The sequence below is a fragment of the Podarcis tiliguerta genome (genome assembly GCF_965153285.1).
Source record: "Podarcis tiliguerta genome assembly, chromosome: 8".
Classification (NCBI taxonomy): domain Eukaryota; kingdom Metazoa; phylum Chordata; class Lepidosauria; order Squamata; family Lacertidae; genus Podarcis; species Podarcis tiliguerta.
The window spans coordinates 75,945,556-75,970,391 of NC_139541.1; the positions used below are offsets into that span (position 1 = coordinate 75,945,556).

Genomic DNA, 24,836 nt, shown 5'->3' on the forward strand with positions numbered 1-24,836 from the left:
AGACTGTTTTTGTATGCTACAACAGCTGCAAGGATGTTGCTTGCCCAGAGCTGGCAGATGAAATTATTGGATTATGCAGAGATGGCATGATGAACTGGGAAAATCAGAAATCAAGAGGATCAAACTTCAACAGAGAATGGGACAAATATAGATTGTGCTTGAAAGACCACTGTAAACACTTGAACTCTTGAATAACTCTTGCAATGATATACAGTGGTACCTCGGGTTAAGAACTTAATTCGTTCCAGAGGTCTGTTCTTAACCTGAAACTGTTCTTAACCTGGAGCACCACTTTAGCTAATGGGGCATCCCACTGCTGCCGCACCGCCTCTGCTCAATTTCTGTTCTCATCCTGAAGCAAAGTTCTTATCCTGAGGTACTATTTCTGGGTTAGTGGAGTCTGTAACCTGAAGCATCTGTAGCCTGAAGTGTATGCAACCCAAGGTACCACTGTATAGACTTTGGATATAACGGAGGACTGTAAATTGGATGGACTGTAAATTGGATATGCAGCTAGAAAAGTTTTTCAATGAACCCACAGAGAGGAAGAAGGAAGTCCTAGGATTCAAAACAATCTTGTGTTAAATTTTAATATTTGCAAGAATAGTTTTCTGTGAATGAATTTGTAAAACAAAATTTAAAAATTCATTAAAAAAACAAAAAATTGAATAAAATCAATGTACACTACATATAAATATCATTTCAAACCAACAAATAAGCCAAGACAAGCCATTTCAGTCTGAGCCATCCAAATGAAATCCAAATGGTTCTCCAACCGTCCAGGCTTAACATGCTTGCTCCATGTTTGTTTTGCAACCAGACCAACACTCTCAATGTATCACCTCTTAACACGAAGATATCAAGGGACAACCTACCATGAGTTCCACCTGGAACCGTTGTTGGTCATCCTTGAAGGCACGAGCCAGGAACACCTGCAGGGCCTCCTTCTCGCACTCGGCATGGATCCCCAGCAGCTCCTGGACCGTCTCCGTAGGAAGCTTCAGCTTTTGATCCATCAGCTCCCTGTAGCGCATCTTAGCATCATGGATAGCAGCCGAGTTCTCAATCTCAGCCAAGGCCAGCACTGCGTTCTCCATGCAAGGCGCTTGCCCACTGCGAATGGTGTCCACATAGGTCGTCACTAGGTTCGCCAGCACTACCGGGGGGGGGGGGAGAAAAGGAGCTAGTTGTGGGAAGACACACTGAACTGCCTGTGCTCAGAGTGGCCCATTGCAATGCAAAATCAAGTAGCTAGAATGGTGGGCCAGATCCCAAGCTCCTCCCTGGGGCAATTATGGCAGGTGCACAGGGCCATCCAGCTGCCAACCAGCTAGTCTAAGGAGGACTACACAGTTACCAGGACTCACAGCGGCCATTGACAAGGTGTCCTCCAGGGATGGTCTTTTCCTTGGATGTACTATAGATGTAATGGCAGAAGTGGCCGGCTTTTTCCACAAAGTCGGGCTCCAGCTGGCTCTCCTCCATCGACTCCAGATGGGGCAGGTTCTTCCCAGTAGTGGGTCGGTCAAAAATGAAACACTTGCGAGTGGGGAAGAACATCCGGATGCATTTGCGAGGCAGGTTGTACAGCTGAACATCAGAGGCATCGCCTGGAATGTTTTTTTTTTATAATAATATTTATTACTTTTTGAACAATTTAAACACTACAAAACAAAACAAAAACAAAAAAGAACAATACAATACAAAGACACTACATAACACTAACACATTAAACTAACAAAACCAAACAAAAACAATTTAAAAAACTCAAACAATTTCAATATCTTATCTTTCATTCACTTATTTCACCGACCTCCTCGCACCTCCCTTTTTGTATTCCACTTCTGTCAATTGTTTCAGCAATTCCTTTCTATCTTCCTGTTTTCTGTCCTATAATTATCTTAACACATTCTAACCTTATTTTACCTTTAATATTCCATTAATCTATTTATACTTAAATCCTTATAACATTTCTACTAAAGCCATATAACTTCATTCCAACAATCTTTTAACATTCATTAATTTTGCGGTATTTCTGTAAATAATCTTTAAACTTTTTCCAGTCTTCTTCCACCGACTCTTCTCCCTGGTCTCGGATTCTGCCAGTCATTTCCGCCAGTTCCATGTAGTCCATCAACTTCATCTGCCATTCTTCCCGGGTGGGTAGATCTTGTGTCTTCCAATACTTCGGAATAAGTATTCTTGCTGCTGTTGTTGCATACATTAAAAAAGTTCTATGCTTCTTTAGCACCAATTGGCCGACCATGCCCAGGAGAAAGGCCTCTGGTTTCTTCAGAAAGGTATATTTGAATACCTTTTTCTTTTCTTTTTTTTATAATATTTTTATTAAGATTTTTACATAAAAAGAAAAAACAAATACAAAAATACAAAACGACAAAAAGAACAACACAAAAAAGAGAAAAAGAACAAATAAAAACAATTCCATTTTCATAATATTCCTTGCATTTACTTATTTCCCAGACTTCCCCACACCTCCCTTCACTGTATTCCAGTTCATACATTTGATCAGCTAATCCCTTCCCTCTATCTTACCTAATCTTTATCTTGATCTTAATATCTTAATATATCTTAATCTCCTTAATATCTTAACAAATTAAGCCTTTTAATTTTACACCTTTTAACCTTTGAATTTTCTGTACTCCTTCACCACTTTATTACTAATAACCTTTTACGTTCAATCCGATGTCATTCGAACATTCATTAATCTTATAATATTTCTGTAGATAGTCTTTAAATTTCTTCCAATCTTCTTCCACCGTCTCCTCTCCCTGGTCTCTGATTCTGCCGGTCATTTCTGCCAATTCCATGTAGTCCATCACCTTCATCTGCCATTCTTCCAGAGTGGGTAGTTCTTGTGTCTTCCAATACTGCGCGATAAGTATTCTTGCTGCTGTTGTGGCATACATAAAGAAAGTTCTATCCTTCTTTCACACCTGTTGGCCGACCATGCCCAGGAGAAAGGCCTCTGGTTTCTTCAGGAAGGTGTATTTAAACACCTTTTTCATTTCATTATAAATCATTTCCCAGAAGGTCTTAATCTTTGGGCACGTCCACCAAAGGTGAAAAAATGTACCTTCAGTTTCTTTACATTTCCAACATTTGTTATCGGGCAAATGATAGATTTTTGCTAGCTTGACTGGTGTCATGTACCACCTGTATATCATTTTCATTAAATTTTCTCTTAAGGCATTACATGCCGTAAATTTCATACCTGTGGTCCATAACTGTTCCCAGTCAGCCATCATTATGTTATGTCCAACATCTTGTGCCCATTTAATCATAGCAGATTTTACTGTTTCATCCTGAGTGTTCCATTTCAACAGCAAATTATACATTCTTGACAAGATCTTAGTTTTGGGTTCTAACAGTTCTGTTTCCAATTTTGATTTTTCCACCTGGAAGCCAATTTTTCTATCCAATTTATATGCCTCCATTATTTGGTAATAATGGAGCCAATCTCACACTTTGTTTTTCAATTTTTCAAAGCTCTGCAATTTTATTCTGTCTCCATCCTGTTCCAGAATTTCCCAATATTTCGGCCATTTGGCCTCCATATTGAGTTTTTTCTGTGCCTTCGCTTCCATTGGTGACAACCATCTTGGGGTTTTATTTTCTAACAAATCCTTATATCTTATCCAAACATTAAACAATGATTTTCTAACAATATGATTTTTAAACTCTTTATGTGCTTTTACCTTATCGTACCACAAATATGCATGCCAGCCAAATACTTTGTTGAAGCCTTCTAGATCCAACACTTCAGTGTTTTCAAGAAGCAGCCATTCTCTCAGCCAGCAAAAAGCATCTGATTCATAGTAAAGTTTAAGGTCTGGCAGGGCAAATCCACCTCTTTCTTTAGCATCAGTTAGTATCTTAAATTTTATTCGAGGCTTTTTGCCCTGCCAAACAAATCTGGAAATATCTTTCTGCCACTTCTTGAAACAATCCATCTTATCCAAAATTTGCAATGTTTGAAACAAAAACAACATCCTTGGCAACACATTCATTTTTATCACAGCAATTCGGCCTAACAATGATAACTTCAAATTTGTCCATACTTCTAGATCCTTTTTCACTTCAATCCAACATTTTTCATAATTATCCTTAAATAAATTCATATTTTTGGCAGTCATGTTAACCCCTAAATATTTCACTTTCTTAACCAATGTTAGTCCTGTCTCCTCCTGAAACTTCTCCCTCTCATTCAGAGTTAAATTTTTCTCTAACACCTTGGTTTTCATCTTATTCAACTTAAAACCTGCTACATGTCCAAATTCTTGAATCAGTTCCAATACCCTTTTAGTACCAGATTCTGGCTCCTGTAAAGTCAATACTAAATCATCAGCAAATGCTTTCAGTTTGTACTCTTTAGCTCCCACTTGTATACCTTTAACTTCTTGGTCCTTTCTAATCATATTTAACAAAACTTCAAGGACCGATATGAAGAGCAATGGAGAAATTGGGCAGCCTTGTCGTGTCCCTTTCTCAATCTTAAACTCTTCTGTCACTGCATTGTTCACAATTAATTTTGCCTTTTGTTCTGAATAAATTGCACCTATACCATTTTCAAAACCTCGCCCTACCCCCATCCCCTGTAGATTCTTCTTCATAAAACTCCAAGAAATGTTGTCAAAGGCTTTCTCTGCATCCACAAATATCAAAACTGCCTTAGCATTGATATTCACTTGTAGTTTTTCTAGAATATTAATTATATTCCTCGTGTTGTCAGACAAATGTCTGCCGGGAGAAAGCCCGCTTGGTCTTTATGAATTTATTCTACAAACACCTTTTTTAATCTTTTGGCCAAAATATCTGCAAAAATTTTGTAATCCACATTAAGCAGCGATATAGGCCGGTAGTTCTTAAGCTGTGTCTTTTCAATCTCTGTTTTTGGTATAAGTGTAATATAAGCTTCCTTCCACAACTCTGGTGCCTTTCTCCCTTCCAATATTCCATTGCAGACTTCCTTCAATGGTTGGATTAACCATTCTTTCAAAGATCTGTAGTATCTTGAAGTCAGTCCACCTGGTCCTGGAGATTTGCCTAATTGCATGTTCTGAATGGCCCCTTCCACCTCCTGATCCATTATTTTACCGTTCAACATTAGCTGTTTTTCCTGAGAGATTTTGTGTAATCCATTTATTTTCAAAAATCGATCAATGTCATTTCTTTCTGCTTCTCCTGTGTATAAAGTTGTTTGAAATACCTCTGAAAACACTTCCTTATCTCTGCTGGGTTCTGTATATTCTTTCCTTCCACTTCCAAATTCGTAATAATATTAAGTTTTTGTCTTTTTTTCATTTGCCAGGCCAACAATTTTCCACACTTATTTGCCAATTCAAATGTCTTTTGCCTCATCTGTTTAATCTTCCATTCTATTTCCTGATTCATCAGCTTCGTATATTGTACTTGGTATAACTTTATCTCTTTCAGGACCTCCTGTGACTTTGGTTTTGCTCTGTTTCTTCTCTCCTTCCTTTATTTTCCCCAAGATTTTGTCCTTTTTTTCATTCTGAATTCTCTTCTTAATTGTGTTCTGTTGTATTAGGAATCCTCTCATAACCACTTTGCTTGCATCCCAAATTACTCTTTTTTCCACTGTAGTATTCATGTTTATCTCAAAATAATCTCTTAGAGTTTTTTGGGCCTTCTTGGTCACCTCTTCATTCCTAAACAAAGTATCGTTCATCCTCCATCTAAAGGAACCAGTTGGCGTCAATTTCATTTCCATCTTCACAGCATTATGGTCAGAACAAGTTTCAGGGCAAATCTCCACTTTGCTGCTCTTCGGAACCAATCCCCTAGTTACCCAAATTTGGTCAATTCTTGTCCAAGTCATTTTAGCCTCAGAGAAGAAAGTTCCCTCTCTTCCCAGAGGGTTCTTCATTCTCCAAATGTCAACTAAGTCCATACTTTCAGTCATGTCAAAAAAGGTCTTTGGTAATCTGCCATCTTTGGTAACTACATGTCTCTGTGCCTTGTCCATATTTGTAGACACCACTCCATTCATATCTCCCATCAAAATCATATTATAATCCATATAATCCATCAGTATCTCGTGTAACTTCTTGAAGAACTCCGATTTTCCTTCATTTGGTGCATAAATACCTACAATCAAGAATTTATCTCCTTGTGGTCATCTTTGAATATGAATTTCGGTGATAGACTCTCCTTTGCATAAAGGACCACTCCTCTTTTTTTGACTTTGTCTGATGAGATAAATTCTTGGCCCAGTCTTTTATTACTCAATATCTTCCTGTGTAGCCTTATCACATGTGTTTCTTGTAAGCAAATCAAGTCCAAATTTTCTCTTTCAATAAATGAAAGACTCTCCGCTTTTTTTCTGGGGAGTTCAGTCCATTTACATTCCAACTCAAAGCCTGCAACGCCATCATGTAATTACTCTGATATTCCTCCAACTGCACCCAATGCTTGCTCTTCTTCTGTTGGTAGTGATGGTGACACATTCACTGGGAGGTCCAATCCAAAGGATAGTGCTGATATATCCAATATTCCCGTTTGGTGATCTTCTGTCCGATGCTCTTTGTTCTAACTCTCTATCTGATGATCTTCTATCCGATGATCTTGGCTCTTTTCCAAGTCCCTTCTGCAGATCTTCTTCTTATTTATACAAAAACTTTACTTTATCTTCTACTGATCTTATTTTTATTTTTCTTCCTTTGTAGCTAAAAGATAGACCTTGGGGAAACTCCCACCTAAAGATGGTTTTATTCCTTCTCAGCAGGGCAACAATATCTCCGTAGTTAGGCCTAAGATCCAAAAGATATTTCGGGACGTCTTTAAAAATTTCCACTCTTGATTGTGGTATTTCAAGATTCTTTTGGGAATGCCAACCCAAAATTCTATCTCTCTCTTCTTTAGTTCGAAGGGTGATCAAGCAATCTCTTATTCTATTCTTCTCTTTTTTCCCTCCTCTTCCAAGTCTAAAGGCCCTCACAATTCTAAACTCTCCTTGAGCCAAGTCCAAGCCCCAAAAGTCAGCAAATTCCTGTGTGAGAAAGTCTATCAAGCTTTCCTTCTCAAATTCAGGTAGAGCTCTGATCCTCAAATTCGTCTGTTTTTCGTTAAGTTCAATCATAGCAAGCTTCAACTTATGTTCATCAAGATGCCTCTGTAGGGCTGGGACTCTCCTCTCTCTCCAGTTGTGTTACTTTACATTCAGCCACAACTGCTTTCTCCCTGGCTTCCTCCGCAGTTTGCCGTATCAAAGTAGATTCCTGTATCAATTTCTGGATAATTTCTGTATTAGTATTCACCTTTTGTCCCAGATTGTTTATACTTTCTGTATTTAAGTCAATTTTAATAGTTGTAGCATCTACTTTCGCATTTATCGTGTCTGCTTTCCTGTTAAGCTGTTCCAGTGAATCATTTATCTTACCTAATGCAACTGCTAAGGCCTCTTCTGTCGACATTCCCCTTGGTTTTGAATGTACTGTTGCAGAAGCAGCAACAGAAGAAGCAGGAGGGCCTGATGTTGAGGCCCTCCTGGGTTGCTGCCAAGTCTTCCCAGACCTTAAAGTTTTTTCAGTAGTTGACTGATCTGTTTTTTCCTTTCCATTTGCCACAACACCTAAAAGATTCAAGGTCAGTCCCAGCGTCTCACAGTTTTTTATCTTGCAGCTGGAAATTCCCCTTGCGCAGCTCTTGTAAAGCCACCAGTTTCAAAGACTTCCACTAGAGGGAAACAGTTTCTATTTATATTAGCCAGTAATGTCCTTTTTAAAAAAAACACAGTTCAAACAATCAAAAGTTAGTTTCAATTTTCAGCTACTTTTACTCCTTTTTAAAAGCAGCTGGAGACAGTAGAAACAATGTATTTCTCTCTTGTTTAACTAGCTGTCAGTGAACGTTCTAAACGCTGTCAGTGAACATTCCATAAAACGCCAGTCCTGCTAGCAGTCTGTTTCCAGGGTCAGAGCGGCTGTATTTTAACTCTCATCGCTCTCTCCTACAAGCACACTCAACACACAACTCCCCCCCCCTCTTCTCCTGCCTCCACGGGGGGCTTCATATTCTTTGCCGAAGGAAATTTAGTCCTTTACAAAAGGCTTTCCAAGACTTCAGCTTGCAGCCTCATTGCTTCAATCTATTTACAAAAGGGGGAGGTGGATTTCCTGTATTTAACCTCCACGTTTCGATATAAAATTAAATGTTTAAAAATCCAATCCTCCCGCTTCAGCTCTACTCACGGGTAGTTGCTTTAAAGTCAAATTGTCCACAGGAAAAAGTCAGTGCTCTCCAGCAACAACTATGCGGCTTCGCTCCGTGGAAGAAGCAGACAATTCGAAGCACCGTGCTGCTCACCCCACGTCCCTCCGGATCCCCAAAACCGGGTTTCTCCACGAGTAGGGGAGGCGCAAAAGGTGCCCGCCGAATCCCACGTTCACAGGCTTCTCCCGCCTGTGATTTTTTGCGGGTCTCCGCCTTCACTGTGGCGGCCAGACCCAAATTCCCACGGGGCGAATTCCTCGCGATCAGAAGAATTCTGCCATTACCAGAGGCACCAACCCGGAAGTCGCCTGGAATGTTGGGTGTAGTGAAGTGTTAACCTTCTGTGCCTCAAGCCTGAGAGGAGGCGCGTACAAGGGAAGTACGCCAGGACGTGACGAAAGCAGCTTGGAATGCTGTGTACTGAGTGGAAATCGAAAGCAGTTTTTTCAGTCGCTGCACTGAGAGAGAAGGACGCAGAGAAAATGCAGCTACACTCTGTTGGCTGTTATGGATTGTAAATACACTATTTTGTTTCCAATAAAGAGATATTAGGATAGAAGAAACGTCTGGAATTATTTACTGCCCTTTCGACACACAGGCGCTGTGTAATTCTGCTAATTGCTTTACGACCGCTCCAAAGCCACACTGCGTGAACAGAAGCTGCGGAGGCCAGGAAGGGAAGCGTGGCTGGGCGCCAAACAATAAAGCAATAAATCTACCGAACATGGAAGGAAGAAGATGGAGATGTTAGCCATTTTCCAGAGTCATGCAGGGGTTTCACCCTCAAAGCCTTCATGATGAAGTAGCCTCCACAGGACTGAAGGTGGCAGCTGTTAACAAGCAGTATTAATTGTGCATATAAAGTCCAATACAATGCATTTGAGCCCAAGAGAGGATCTTCTTGCTTCTTGCTTCAAAAACTCTTTCACAGCAGTGTGTAAGACAGCCTTTCTCAACCTGTGGGTCCCCACATGTTGTTGAACTACAACACCCATCACCCCTAGCTAGCCAGGCCAGAGCTCAGGGATGATGGGAGTTGTAGTCCAACAACATCTGGGGACCCACAGGTTGAGAACCGCACAGTTGCTGATTTGTCTGTCCTCACAAACTCCTCCAGACACAGCATCTGCTTGAAATTTCCACACTCCCATGTTGTTGTTGTTTTTGGTCAATGAAACAACAACAAGACAACCTCCAACTCCCTCCCCTCCTATATAAGAAACACATCCACTTTTAAAGGGAGTTAACAAATTAACAAGGCAATGAGTCAGCATTTCTGTGACCTTAATCGGAGTCACAAGATTCTGCAGCTGTTACATTACATAGGTTTTCTTTCCCCCCAGTACAAATCACTCTTTGTAAAATACATTTTCTAACAAATACAGTACCAGTACAAATATTAACAGGAGATGGGGAGCTTGTGGGTAAATCTGAAATGGCTCTTGGAAGTGCAAAGATACCAGAGGGTTGGAACATGGAAGAGGAAAAGTGGGATTTGAGCAAGGCGGATATTTCATACTACAGAAGGGAAGGCATCCTATACTTCATGGTTATCCTTATTAAGTACATAGGCACACAACCCTTTCCCCTCTTCCTTGCTGCCCGCCCATTCTGACTCTTAGATCTAACTTTAGATGGCAAGCCTATAGGCATGAGTTTCTAAGTTGTAAGCAACAACTAGTAATTTCAGATGCATTATGAATTCTGAGTGTTTTTAAATATATGTGCTAAAAACAACAGTCTCATGCACTTTAAAGACTAGCAAGTATGTTATGGCATAAGCTTACTCTCTCAGGTGCATGGAATGTTATCCCAAGTTGGCAGATATATACACACATGCAAGTTACAAAACTGGGTTAGCCAGCCTAGTGCCCTCTAGGTGTCATGGGACTGCAACTCCCATCATCCCTAAGCAGTGTCCATGCTGACTGGGGCCTACCAGAGCTGGCTGTTTGTGGGGGTAACACTCCGTTCTGCAAAGGCAAACCTCGCACAAAGACGTGCCACAGCATGTCGATGTTACGCTTGCTTTCCCTGACCTTTTGCCTTCTTGGCTAGAAAACAGGGTTTTCCCCCTGACCTTTTGTCCTTTCACAAACTGCTTGCTTAGACATATCACTTGGCTGGAGCATGGCAGGGAAAGCAGGTGTTATCAAGTATGGGGGGGGGACATTTGAGGGAAACGCCTGCTGACATGTGCATTTGCTAATGCTGGGAATGTGCTTAGATGGAAATATGTTAAAGTTCAGAGTGGTTTCACTAGAGCTTTGCAACTGTTGATTTTTGCCAATAAAAGAGGCTCTGCCAAGCTAGCCGATTAGCTTGCTTCCGCATAGCTCACTCGCATTCAACCTGTCGTCTCAGTTATTCCTACAGCTGTTAGTAAGTTAGCAAGGTTCCGTTGTGTTTGCTGCAACAGAGGAACTTGGCTACCCCTTTGAAACAGTTTATACACTGTATTTTATTGTGGTTTGTTGGGAGGAATTTTGTGCAGAGGAAAGCTGCAACTGTTTCAAATAAATGTGATGTGTAAACACATCAAACGTCCTTTGAAGCACGACTCTGCTAGGTAGTAAAGACATGACGTTAACACACTTAGACTGGTATTGAATTAAAGCCACATTCACACAATCCTTCAAAGCACTATGATACCATTTTGACCAGTCATGGCTTCCCCCAGAGAATTCCAGGAACTGGAGTTTGTTAAGGGTGCGAAGAGTTGTTAGGAGACCCCTAATCTCCCCCCAAAAGCTACAATTCCCAGAGTGGGTTAACAACCAATACTCCTTCCCAAGGAACTCTGTAGTATGGGAAGGGGAAGAGTAGTTTCCCAACACTTCTCAGCACCTTTAACAAACAGCACTTCCTGGCGGGGGAATCCATTGAATTCGTCTGCCACTATTAGTACCTTTCCTTAATTTCAAGGAATGTTCCAGATACTCGTCTGAAGTGATGGAGCGCCCATTCAGCTCCAGCTGCAAGGTGAAATCCCGCAAGGCCCAGACGAAACTTGGGAAGAAGCGGACAAACTCAGCAGAGTCTTCCAGTCCCTCAATGCCGCCCCAGGGGGACGATTTGGCTTTGATGAGCTCCGTGAGCTCTGTCACATAGCTGTTGGCCAGGTTTAGGAATCAAGAGACCAGTAGCCTGCACAGGGGGAGAACAAGCACCCCCTCAAAATACCCCGCACCATGCAATACGGAACAGATAGTTCGATGCAAATGAGAAAGGTTCCATACCTTTAAACTGCTGCATATTTTGGAGTGCCATCTCATTAACCTTTTTCATTGCATGTGCAGAACAAATCCTCATACAGCTGCTTACCCTCATTTCTCTTTGACATTCTGTCCATTTCTGGCATTACCACTCCATTACAATCTCCCATCAGGATTATCTTCTGATCCATAAATTCCATCAATCTTTCCTCTAATCTTGCAAAAAAAAATCTGCTTTATTTCCATTAGCGGCATATTTTCATTGAATTGGTTGAGAATTTTGGTCTAATAGATATCTGGAGGTGGAAATACCCAATTACAAAACAGTTCACTTTTTTCTCAGAGCCCCACCATAGCTCGAGTCAGATAGATTATGTTTGGGCTTCTAACGAATTGGTTTCTAGAGTAAACAAAATTGAGATTACCCCACAAACTCTATCGGACCATAATTCGATCTACAGTGGTGCCTTGCAAGACGAAAAGAATCCGTTCCGCGAGTCTTCGTCTTGCGGTTTTTTCCGTCTTGCGAAGCAAGCCCATTAGCGGATTAGCGCTATTATCGCTATTAGCGGTTTAGCGGCTATTAGCGGCTATTAAAGGCTTAAGGGCTTAGCGGATTAGCTGCTAAAAGGCTATTAGCGGCTATTAAAGGTTTAAGGGATTAGCGGATTAGCTGCTAAAAGGCTATTAGCGGCTTAGATCAGCTGATAAGCGGCTTAGGTCAGCTGTTAAGCGGCTTAGGGGCTTGGGAAAAGGGGGGGAGGGGGGGGAAACCAGGAATCGCAAGACATTTTCGTCTTGCGAAGCAAGCCCATAGCAAATTCGTTTTGCGAAGCACCTCCAAAACGGAAAACCCTTTCGTCTAGCGGGTTTTCCATCTTGCAAGGCATTCGTCTTGCGGGGCACCACTGTATTTGGAATTAAAAGGTAAAGAACAATCCTCACTTAGATGGAGGATGAATGATACTTTGTTTGAGAACCCAAAAATAGTAGAGAAAGAGAAAGAGACAATAAAGGATTATTTTGACTGGAATTTACATAAAGAAACTAGCTTGGATACTGTGTGGGACGCGAGCAAAGCGGTCATGAGAGGTTTCCTAATTCAGCAAAACAGTCATTCAAAAAAAGAAAGAGAAAGAAAAAAAAGAGGAAATCCTGGTTCAACTCATGGAAAATGAGAAAAAATTGACAATAAAACCAAAAGATGAACAAACTAAACAGATTATTAAAATGTTACAAACTCAGTATTCCATGCTGGTGAATCAAGAAGTGGAATGGAAATTAACATTAATGAGACAGAAATTTTTTGAATCAGCAAATAAAACCGGGAAGCTATTGGCATGGCAGCTAAGAAAGCGTCAAAGTCAAAACGTAATCAATAAAATCAGGATAGGGGAACAGCTGACGGAAGACCCAAAAGAAATAAGAAGAGCCTTTCAAGGATTTTATAAGGAGCTTTACAGTAAAGAAAAAGAAGATATAAAAAAGATAGAAAGATATTTGGAAACCCATAAAGGAAAACAGATATCATCAGAGGAAAGAGAACAATTAAACGCCCCAATAACAATCCAGGAAATCCAAAGGTCAATAAAGAGGATGAAACAAGGCAAAGCCCCAGGACCGGATGGGTTAACTGCTAAGTATTATAAAGCACTTAGCGAGCAGCTGATGTCAGTTCTAGGGGAAGTAATGAATGCTATTTTACAAGGAAAAGGGAAAATACCAAACTCCTGGAAGGAGGCGTATATATCGCTGATCCCCAAACAAGATACAGATCATCAGAGTGTTAAAAACTTCAGACCGATATAATTGTTAAACAATGATTATAAACTTTTTGCGGATATCATGGCCAACAGATTGAAGACAATACTAAATGATTTAATTCATAAAGACCAAATGTTATTTTTGTTCCAGACAATCCCGATATTTAGAGGTCTAAGACAATTCAAAAAGTGGCAAAAGACTCTCTCGGGCTTTATATGGCAAGGGAGAAGACCAAGAATTAAATTTAAAATATTGACGGACAAGAAGGAAAGGGGGGGGGTTCTCAGTACCTGACCTGAAACTTTATTATGAAGCAGCGTGTTTATGTTGGACAAAGGATTGGATAACCCAGGACAACCCAGACTTGTTAGATTTGGAGGGACACAACAATAGATTTGGGTGGCACTCCTACTTTTGGTATGGTAAGGCAAAAGTGCATAGAGGGTTTGCAAACCATGTGATCAGGGGTGCTTTATTTGAAGTCTGGGACAGAAATAAGAATTTGCTGAAAAGGAAAATACTGTGGTGGGTGTCACCAATCAATATGTTAACAGTCAAAAAACTGAACACGGAAGGGAGAGGGGCCACTTACGAGGGGATTCTGATGAAATCTGAGAAAGGTTGGAAATTGAAGCCCTATAATTGTATTGCCGGAAAATTGACAGGATGGTTGCAATACCATCAAGTTAATGATGTTCTTAAAGATGATAAAAAAATAGGATTTGAAGATTAAAAAATCGAAATTCCAAACAGATATTATAGAAAGTAAGTTCAAGCCACTTTCAAAAATGTACAATCTTTTACTAGAATGGAACACAAAAGACGAATTAATAAAAGAGGCCATGACAAAATGGGCTATTGATTTAGGACATAACATAGACTATGATGCATGGGCTAAACTCTGGAACGAGAGTCTAAAATTCACCGCATGCTCTGCCTTAAAAGAGAATGTTATGAAGATGGTCTATCGTTGGTATCTCACTCCCACCAAATTGGCAAAAATGTATAGGAGAAGTAGTAAAACTTGTTGGAAATGCAAGGAAAAGGACGGCGACTTCTACCACATGTGGTGGCCATGTAATAAAATAAGAGTTTTGGGATTCGGTCTATAATGAGTTTAAAAAGATGTTTAAGTATAGTTTTCCCAAAAAGTCAGAAGAATTTTTGCTAGGCTTGGTGGGAGAAGATATTAAGAAGATAGACCAAAGACTATATCTGTATGCAACAACAGCAGCTAGAGTTTTGATAGCCCAAAAGTGGAAGCTACAGGAGATGCCGACGATAAGAGAATGGCAGATAAAGCTGGTCGAATACGCTGAAATGGCTAAATTGACATACAGAATTCGCAATCAGGAGGAGACGAAGTACCAAAAAGAATGGAGTAAATTTATGATTTATATAAATGAGAACTGTACAAATATGAAAACGTTGGCAGGATTGAAGTAAATCTTATGTCATGGTGTAATTTTTAATTAAAGAAACTGTGAATTATAGACTGGAATAGGAAAACTTGTGGATGGGAAGGAAGGAAGTCAACGGCTCTACGGAGCATAATGAAGGATATATGTAATAAGACTTGATGTTTTTGTTGGTTGGTGTTGGTATTCTTAAATCTCAATAAAAATCATTAAAAATCCTCATGCAGCTGCATTTTGTGGTGATGATGTCCTCACAATGTGCCCTTTCCATGCCTCTTCCCCCCCATCCCGCCCCCAAGGGTGGCCTGCTGTGAAATTATTGCCACAGGAAAACAAAGTTACAGCAGGAGAGAAAAGCCCTTCAACTTTATGTGGCACGTGGATGGCAATTTTAGAAAATGATGTCAAAGACGTTCAAAGTTGCGAGTTAACTCTTTATTAGCAAAAGCAGGATCTTCACGGACTTGGTTGAGTATCAGGCCTAAGGAGCGCAGCAGCTCACCTCCGATAGGTCTTGCCCCATGACTCCATTGCTGAGGTCTTGCCCCATGACTCCCCGCCTCCCCATAGCAGTCTAAGTTCCTCCTCTCCAGGGCTTTCACCAAACAATTAGAGACTGCACCTGCATGCAATTTGCACTGCTCTGCCCATTTCAGCCCTCTTCTGGTTCTGGGAGACAAGTGGGGAGGGAAGATTGTAGCAGGTTGAGAACTGCTGTAAAATATATTACATCCCTGCATATTTTACAAAAAACTATACCAATCAGTTTACCATTATTGCATTCATCAAAACTCATTTACACTGTTTAATTTATCATAATGTTGCCACCGTTTTCAGCTGGGCAGAATTATTTTCCATATATTCAATGTTCTTCTTGTTCTCTTACTCTGTATGCTAAGCCTGCAAGTTGTGCATATTCTGTCAAGTTAAGTTGCTATTCTTCTTTGGTTGGAACCTCACTCGTTTTCCATTTGGGGGCTAACATAACCTCCTCATTTTCTGAGACTTCCTCTTCCCAGTCTGACTCCTCCTCTTCTAAGTTATCACCAACTTTGAACGGTATGATTTACTACTGGCTTGCTCTGTGGACTTGTGGGTTGAAAAAAGGTTGAAAACCTAACACTACAAAGGCTAGAGTTGCACCCGTTGTTCTGCACACTCTCGTCTCTGGCCCCACCCACCACTGACACATGGCCCTGGAAGGTTGCACATAAAATAATGTGGCCCCTGGACTGAAAAAGATTTTCTACCGCTCTAGAGTAACAAGAGGCAATGTCCTAAGGAGAGACAGCCAGTACAGGACTTCCTCAAACTCCCTCCAGCAAATGAAAATCAGAGTAAGTGCTTGGGAAGGATACTGAAGCTGATCCATAGCTTGCTGGTCAATGGCACCAAAACTGTTGTAGACCAGGGTGCTGCTCAGAAGCACAGCCAAAGCGAAGATCCAGATGTCATTTTGAGTATCGCCCTAAGAAAGGAGGAAGAAAGCCGTTAGGTTCTGCTTCTCCCCTTCCACCGCAGTGCTGCTACCAAAGTGCTGTTGGTGCTGGGCTGTCCCTAAACTCCCTTCCTTTGAGCCCCGATTCTGGGTTTTTAACAGCAGCTAGTCATGTCAAAATCAAGCAGGGAAAGCTTTGCCCAACACTTGTTCCCATGCCAGAGAAAAGCTTCCCAAAGTTAATGATGATGATGATGATGATGATGATGATGATGATGATGATTTTATACCCCTCCCATCTGGCTGGGTTTCCCCAGCCACTCTGGGAGGCTTCCAACAGAATATTAAAAATACGACAAAACATCAAACATTAAAAACTTCTCTGAACAGTTTCTGTTCCTCAGGCCGACGCTATTGTTCCAGAAACAAAGTGGCAACTCTAAAGCACAAGTGTGCAAGGAAGTTGAGAAATACCATTGGTGTAGCGATTTTTGCTCATGTAGGCTCGAGCCTGTCCTTTGCTATCCCATACCCATGACACAACCTTGATGGCAGAAAGTGAGGAGGAATTAAAGAACCTTTTAATGAGGGTGAAAGAAGAGAGTGCTAAATATGGTCTGAAGCTCAACATAAAAAAAAAAAAAAACTAAGATCATGGCCACTGGTCCCATCACCTCCTGGCAAATAGAAGGGGAAGAAATAGCAGTGAGAGATTTTACTTTCTTGGGCTCCATGATCACTGCAGATGGTGACAGCAGCCACGAAATTAAAAGACGCCTGTTTCTTGGGAGAAAAGCAATGACAAACCTAGAAGCATCTTAAAAAGTAGAGACATCACCTTGCCAAGGTCCATATAGCAAAAGCTGTGGTTTTCCCAGTAGTGATGTATGGAAGTGAAAGCTGGACTATAAAGAAGGCTGATCGCCGAAGAATTGATGCTTTTGAATTATGGTGCTGGAGGAGACTCTTGAGAGTCCCATGGACTGCAAGAAGATCAAACCTCTCCATTCTTAAGGAAATCAGCCCTGAGTGCTCACTGGAAGGACAGATCGTGAAGCTGAGGCTCCAATACTTTGGCTACCTCATGAGAAGAGAAGACTCCCTGGAAAAGACCCTGATGATGGGAAAGATGGAGGGCACAAGGAGAAGGGGACGACAGAGGACGAGATGGTTGGATAGTGTTCTCGAAGCTACCAGCATGAGTTTGACCAAACTGCGGGAGGCAGTGGAAGACAGGAGTGCCTGGCGTGCTCTGGCCCATGGGGTCACGAAGAGTCGGACATGACTAAACGACTAAACAACAACATCACATACCACTGTGGATGGGAAAGCAATCAGCACCAGATTCACACTACTGTATAATAGACCTTCCTCCAGCTCTCAACTTCAACTGACTGGAAATTCCAAAAATTACATAAGTTGTGCTGAGCCATCAAAATCCCAGCAGCCAAAATATTTAGTCATACTTGGGGCTTTCCTGTAATTTACAGAGAGGTCAGCACCCTCACACCTGCTTGTTTTCAGTCCCTTCGCCGAGACCTGGTTTCAGCCTCAGAGTGGCACTTTGAATGTATAAAACATTTATCTCTGTTGATGTGTGCATTTTCTGGTTCTGTAGACAAATACCTGGCGATGATCCTTCAGCAGCTGGGTATGGTGGCAGGTATGTTGCGCCTGGCCCTGCCACAAATGCTGCTATGTCCTTTGCCCGTACATGCTAGGCAGAAATTCAGCAGGTGCACCATCCAAGAGTTCAGAATTACCTTTTCCACATCGCCTAGTCCCTCTGTATCCAGAAGCACAAGGGTTTGACCAGGCCTGCCAGGGTAAGGGACGCACCACATCCAAATTCCCTTGGTCTTTGACTGCACCGTAGAACCCAGGGGGAAACCTAACCATGGAGATAACCAAATTTTCAGGATTTAGGAAACTGGAATCATGCGAGCTAGTAAGATCAGGGAACGGGGCTGACGCCCTTTCTCTTGGAAGGCTCTTACGTCAGTTCCCTCTCCCACAAAGGGTGTGGGGTGGTAGGAAAAGTGGGCTTCTAGTTTCCTAAACTAGAAAGCTTCCTGACACTGAATCAGCCCATCTAACCCAGTATTGTCTACCCTGACTGACAACAATTCACCAGGGATTTCAGACTGGAATATTTAATCTGGGAACTTATACATGCAGATCAGATACTCTACTAATGTTCTACATTTTCCAAAGAGATGTAACAGGAAAACTAGGATCAGAGTCATGCTGGACTCTTGTGGAAGTTGTGTCCAAATTGTTGCCTTGGAACACATTAACTGTCCTTGAATTGTTGTTGTTGTTGTTGTTGTTGTTGTTGATACCCCACCATCTGGCTGGGTTTCACCAGCCATTCTGGGTGGCTCCCAACAGAATATTAAAAACACAATAAAACATCAAACACTAAAAAATTTCCTTAACAGGGCTGCCTTCAGATGTCTTCTAAAAGTCAGATAGTTGTTTATTTCCTTGACATCTGAAGGGAGGGCGTTCCACAGGGCTGGCACCACCACTGAGAAGGCCCTCTGCCTGGTTCCCTGTAACCTCACTTCTCACAGTAAGGGAACTGCCAGAAGGCCCTCCGCACTGGACCTCAGTGTCTGGGCCGAATGATGGGGGTGGAGACGTTCCTTCAGGTATACTGGGCCGAGGCTGTTTAGGGCTTTAAAGGTCAGCACCAACACTTTGAATTGTGCTTGGAATAAGTTACTACATGATTCTCTCTGCACAGAAGGGCACTCTGTGGTCCACCCCCCCCCCCATTTGAGCGTAAAACACTTAAATGTAGAGTTTGCTCCCCTCCCTCTCGAGGGTTCACTGCAATTTTCTCTCTCACCTGAGTTTCTGCCAGCTAGTTTGTTCATGAGGTAGGACTTGCCCGTTCGATAGCGCCCCACAACGGCAACCACCACCACCGGCTGGCGAATTTCAGAGAGCTGGTGAAGGGCCTTTTCACAGACAAAGAGCTTCCTGTCCCTGTTCTCAATGAGGCAGATGGGCTCGGACATGTGGCTTTCGGGCGCCATTGCTCTAAACCTTAAAGTACTGTTTGGGGTAGGAGACAGATGGAAAACCAGGAAGAGTCATCATGGGATATATTTCATGTACACCTATGAATCAAAAATATGAGCTGCACGGATCCAGCAGCCAGAAGAATCAGAAAGATGCTATTTATTTATATTTAGAGAGATTATTTATTTATTTATTTAGACAAAGTAATAATCACAAATACAAAATAATAAAAATGTGCACCCCACCCCAAAAACCATTCCATTGCAACTATCTAATCTCTCAAAATTTCAACACGTCTTGCAATGGTTTGACCCCTTTCCATTTTAACAGTATAAATTGTACAAACACTCTCCCTATCTCCTCAAAATCATTTCTCCTGCATATTCCCCATCTTACCTTAATGACACATATTACTTTATCATTCCCCTTCATGGATCACTGCCTTGCCGTGGCGAAGGGGCTTGAAGAACTCAGAGAAGCTATGAACTATGCCGAGCAGGGCACCCAAGATGAACAGGTCATAGTGGAGAGTTTTGACCAAATGTGATCCACCTGGAGCAGGAATCGGCAAGCCACTCCAGTATCCCTGCCAAGAAAACTCCATGGACAAAGACAACAGGTATATAAAAGTTATGATGCTGGAAGATAAGCCCCTCAGGTCGGAAGGCGTCCAACATGCTACTGGGGAAGAGCGGAGGACAAGTACAAGTAGATCCAGAGCTGATGAAGCGGCTGGGCCAAAGCCGAAAGGACGCTCAGTTGCGGATATGCATGGAAGCGAAAGGAAAGTCCAATGCTGTAAAGAAAAATATTGCATAGGAACCTGGAATGTAAGAACCATGAACCTGGGTAAGTTGGATGTGGTCAAAAATGAGATGGCAAGAATAAACATTGACATCCTGGGCATCAGTGAACTAAAATGGGCGGGAATGGGCGAATTCAGTTCGGATGACTATCATATCTACTACTGTGGGCAAGAAACCCGTAAAAGAAATGGAGTGGCCCTCATAGTCAACAAAAGAGTGGCGAAAGCTGTACTGGGATGCAATCTCAAAAATGATAGAATGATCTCGATACGAATCCAAGGCAGACCTTTTAACATCACAGTAATCCAAGTTTATGCACCAACTACTGGTGCTGAAGAAACTGAAATTGACCAATTCTATGAAGACTTACAACACCTTATAGAAGTGACACCAAAGAAGGATGTTCTTCTCATTATAGGGGATTGGAATGCTAAAGTAGGGAATCAAGAGATAAAAGGAACAACTGGCAAATTTGGTCTTGGAATTCAAAACGAAGCAGGGCAAAGGCTAATAGAGTTCTGTCAAGAGAACAAGCTGGTCCTCACAAACACTCTTTTCCAACAACACAAGAGGCGACTCTACACATGGACATCACCAGATGGGCAGCATCGAAATCAGATTGATTATATTCTCTGCAGCCAAAGATGGAGAAGCTCTATACAGTCAGCAAAAACAAGACCTGGAGCTGACTGTGGCTCAGATCATCAGCTTCTTATAGCAAAATTCAAGCTTAAACTGAAGAAAGTAGGAAAAACCACTGGGCCGGTAAGATACAATCTAAACCAAATCCCTTATGAATACACAGTGGAAGTGAGGAACAGGTTTAAGGATTTAGAATTGCTGGACAGAGTGCCTGAAGAACTATGGGTGGAGGCTCGAAACATTATACAGGAGGCAGCAACGAAAGCCATCCCAATGAAAAGGAAATGCAAGAAAGCAAAGTGGCTGTCCAATGAGGCCTTACAAATAGCGGAGGAGAGAAGGCAAGCAAAATGCGAGGGAGATAGAGAAAGATACAGGAAACTGAATGCAGAATTCCAAAAAATAGCAAGGAGAGACAAGAAGGCCTTCTTAAATGAGCAATGCAAAGAAACAGAGGAAAACAACAGAATGGGAAGAACCAGAGATCTGTTCAAGAAAATTGGAGATATGAAAGGAACATTTCGTTCAAAGATTACCATAATAAAGGACAAAAGTGGTAAGGACCTAACAGAAGCAGAAGACATCAAGAAGAGGTGGCAAGAATACACAGAGGAACTATACCAGAAAGATATGGATGTCTCGTACACCCCAGGTAGTGTGGTTGCTGACCTTGAGCATCCTGGAGAGTGAAGTCAAATGGGCCTTAGAAAGCATTGCAAATAACAAGGCCAGTGGAAGTGATGGTATTCCAGCTGAACTATTTAAAATTTTAAAAGATGATGCTGTTAAGGTGCTACACTCAATATGCCAGCAAGTTTGGAAAACTCAGCAGTGGCCAGAAGATTGGAGAAGGTCAGTCTACATCCCAATCCCAAAGAAGGGCAGTGCTAAAGAATGCTCCAACTACCGCACAATTGCACTCATTTCACACGCTAGCAAGGTTATGCTTAAAATTCTTCAAGGAAGGCTCAAGCAGTATGTGGACTGAGAACTCCCAGAAGTGCAAGCTGGATTTAGAAGAGGCAGGGGAACCAGAGACCAAATTGCAAACATGCGCTGGATTATGGAGAAAGCTAGAGAGTTCCAGAAAGACATCTACTTCTGCTTCATTGACTATGCAAAAGCCTTTGACTGTGTCGATCACAGCAAACTATGGCAAGTTCTTAAAGAAATGGGAGTGCCTGATCACCTCATCTGTCTCCTGAGAAATCTCTATGTGGGACAAGAAGCTACAGTTAGAACTGGATATGGAACACCTGCTTGGTTCAAAATTGGGAAAGGAGTACGACAAGGCTGTATTTTGTCTCCCTGCTTATTTAACTTATATGCAGAATTCATCATGCGAAAGGCTGGGCTGGATGAATCCCTAGCCGGAATTAAGATTGCTGGAAGAAATATCAAGAACCTCAGATATGCAGATGACACAACCTTGATGGCAGAAAGTGAGGAGGAATTAAAAAACCTTTTATTGAGGGTGAAAGAGGAGAGCACAAAATATGGTCTGAAGCTCAACATCAAAAAAACGAAGATCATGGCCACTGGTCCCATCACCTCCTGGCAAATAGAAGGGGAGGAAATGGAGGCAGTGAGAGATTTTACTTTCTTGGGCTCCATGATCACTGCAGATGGTGACAGCAGCCACGAAATTAAGAGACGCCTGCTTCTTGGGAGGAAAGCAATGGCAAACCTAGATAGCATTTTAAAAAGTAGAGACATCACCTTGCCAACAAAGGTCCGTATAGTAAAAGCTATGGTTTTCCCAGTAGTGATGTATGGAAGTGAGAGCTGGACCATAAAGAAGGCTGATCGCCGAAGAATTGACGCTTTTGAATTATGGTGCTGGAGGAGACTCTTGAGAGTCCCATGGACTGCAAGAAGATCAAACGCATCCATTCTTAAGGAAATCAGCCCTGAGTGCTCACTGGAAGGACAGATCGTGAAGCTGAGGCTCCAATACTTTGGCCACCTCATGAGAAGAGAAGACTCACTGGAAAAGACCCTGATGTTGGGAAAGATGGAGGGCACAAGGAGAAGAGGACGACAGAGGACAAGATGGTTAGACAGTGTTCTTGAAGCTACAAACATGAATCTGACCAAACTGCGGGTGGCAGTGGAAGACAGAAGTGCCTGGCGTGCTCTGGTCCATGGGGTCACGAAGAGTCGGACACGACTGAACGACTAAACAACAACACACTTTATCATTGGGACACGGCTGGTGCTGTGGGTTAAACCACAGAGCCTAGGACTTGCCAATCAGAAGGTTGGTGGTTCAAATCCCCGCGATGGGGTGAGCTCCCGTTGCTCGGTCCCTGCTCCTGCCAACCTAGCAGTTCGAAAGCACGTCAAAATGCAAATAGATAAATAGGTACCACTCCAGCGGGAAGGTAAACAGTGTTTCCGTGCACTGCTCTGGTTTGCCAGAAGCAGCTTAGTCATGCTGGCCACATGACCCGGAAGCTGTATGCCGGCTCCCTTGGCCAATAAAGCAAGATGAGCGTCGCAACCCCAGAGTCGGTCACAACTGGACCTAATGGTAAGGGGTCCCTTTACCTTTACCTTATCATTAATAGCTATACCCCACCCCACTTTATACCATTCTTACATTTTATATTCTCCTTGCCCCTTCCACTTCCCAGCTATCATAATTCGTGCAGCTGTCAATAAATTTGTAAGCAAATCCTTCATAGCCTGCGAACCTTCCACCCCATCGTAAATAGACAATAATGCTACCTCTGGACTTTCGGTCAGCTTTAACCCAGTGATTTCTGTTATCTCCTTAAACTCCCTTTGCCAAAAAAATTGTACATATTTACACCACCAGTGAAGGTAAGATAGATTATATAAAGATGTGCACAAGCAATGTCCAAATAAATCCATTAATAAAACACAGCTAAAAAATTTAGGTGATGATATTGATTCAGTGTTGACCATTTGTTCTGCATGCCATGAATTTATAATTTCTGGATGTTTTAATGATTTTATGCTACACTGCCAAGTTATTATCTTTATTACTATTTGAACAACTTGATGGTTTATTGCCTTAATGTGGCGCAGCAACAAAACTGCTCATGCATTTGCAATGCTAAGCAGGGCCAGGTATGGTTTCGATTTGGATGGGGGACCACCTGTTGAGATTCCTGCATTGACCCTCAGGGTTCCTTTCAAATCTACAATTCTCTGACTCTATGATTCTGTCATCTAGAACACTGGTAGGCAAGCTAAGGTCCGGGGGCCGGATCCGGCCCAATCGCCATCTAAATCCAAACCCATGGGAATCAGTGTGTTTTTACATGAGTTTTTTTATTTAAAATGCATCTTTGTGTTATTTGTGGGGCATAGGAATTCGTTTTTCCCCTTCAGAATATAGTCCGGCTCTCCACAAGGTCTGAGGGGCAGTGGACTGGCTCCCTGCTGAAAATGTTTGCTGGCCCCTAATCTAGAAGGTTGCAGGTCCCGCATCCCTGCATTTGTGGCCCTGAAATGATTAAAATTGCATTCTCCCTTTAAACTCTGACTTCACCCCTCTCCTCTTCCTTCGTTTTTCTTGCGTCATATTTTAGACTGTAAGGTCCTCAAGGCAATGAGCTAACCTTCTGCAAAACACCACACATATTGAAGTAACAACAACAACAATATTGATATTGTTTTAATATTTTTAATTTTCTGTAAATTGCCATGGCTTTTATTGGAAATGAAAGGTGGTGTACAAACAATTGAGACAAACAATTTTTCCTGTTACTGTTATTATTAGGAAGAAACTATGTTCTGAGCAGTTTGTCTGCAATGAGCAAACTTCTCACCCATGAATCTCTGGGGAGCCCCGTGTTTCCAGGAACGCCGTTTATAAACCACCAAGTTTGGGGGGTCTCCCTCCCTCCCTGTGATAATTACTGGGGCAGTTAAAACTTGCTTCAGTTTCGGGATCGAGGCCCTGCCTTGCCCAGAGACACACAGAGGACCCGGAAGGTTGACTGTCTTCTTTGTAGCCTGCAAAGCAACCTCCTCCATCCCATCGCGCAAAACCACAAACCGCAAAGGCCGATTCTCACGAGACACGCACCAATGGGGTAATGGTGCCAAATGCTTCTTAGTTAGCATCATAGGAGCCAACTCCTAGGGGGCCGACGTCCCTTCGCCCCGCCCTCCCGACAATAAAATGTTTGAGGGGGTCGCGCCTCCCCCCCCCCGCACTGCCATTCAAACGATGCGCGTGCGCCCTGCCATGTGATCGATTATGTGGTGCGAGGCTTACCTCTCCCCCCCCCCCCCC

The 24,836-nt window shown here is 42.2% G+C and overlaps 1 protein-coding gene across 1 annotated transcript in view; it reads right to left on the bottom strand.

Annotated features, from left to right (window-relative positions):
- LOC310684332 (guanylate-binding protein 3-like) overlaps positions 1 to 24,836 on the bottom strand; it is a 31,759-nt gene that overhangs the window by 5,844 nt on the left and 1,079 nt on the right. Inside the window, exons 2-7 of the mRNA XM_083455310.1 lie at positions 18,943 to 19,151; positions 17,852 to 17,979; positions 16,009 to 16,118; positions 11,162 to 11,364; positions 1,368 to 1,610; positions 876 to 1,156 (exon numbers count right to left, since the gene is read on the bottom strand). Of these exons, the coding sequence (XP_083311436.1) occupies positions 876 to 1,156; positions 1,368 to 1,610; positions 11,162 to 11,364; positions 16,009 to 16,118; positions 17,852 to 17,979; positions 18,943 to 19,132 (1,155 nt within the window). The 5' untranslated portion in view covers positions 19,133 to 19,151. The remainder of the gene's footprint in view (positions 1 to 875; positions 1,157 to 1,367; positions 1,611 to 11,161; positions 11,365 to 16,008; positions 16,119 to 17,851; positions 17,980 to 18,942; positions 19,152 to 24,836) is intronic.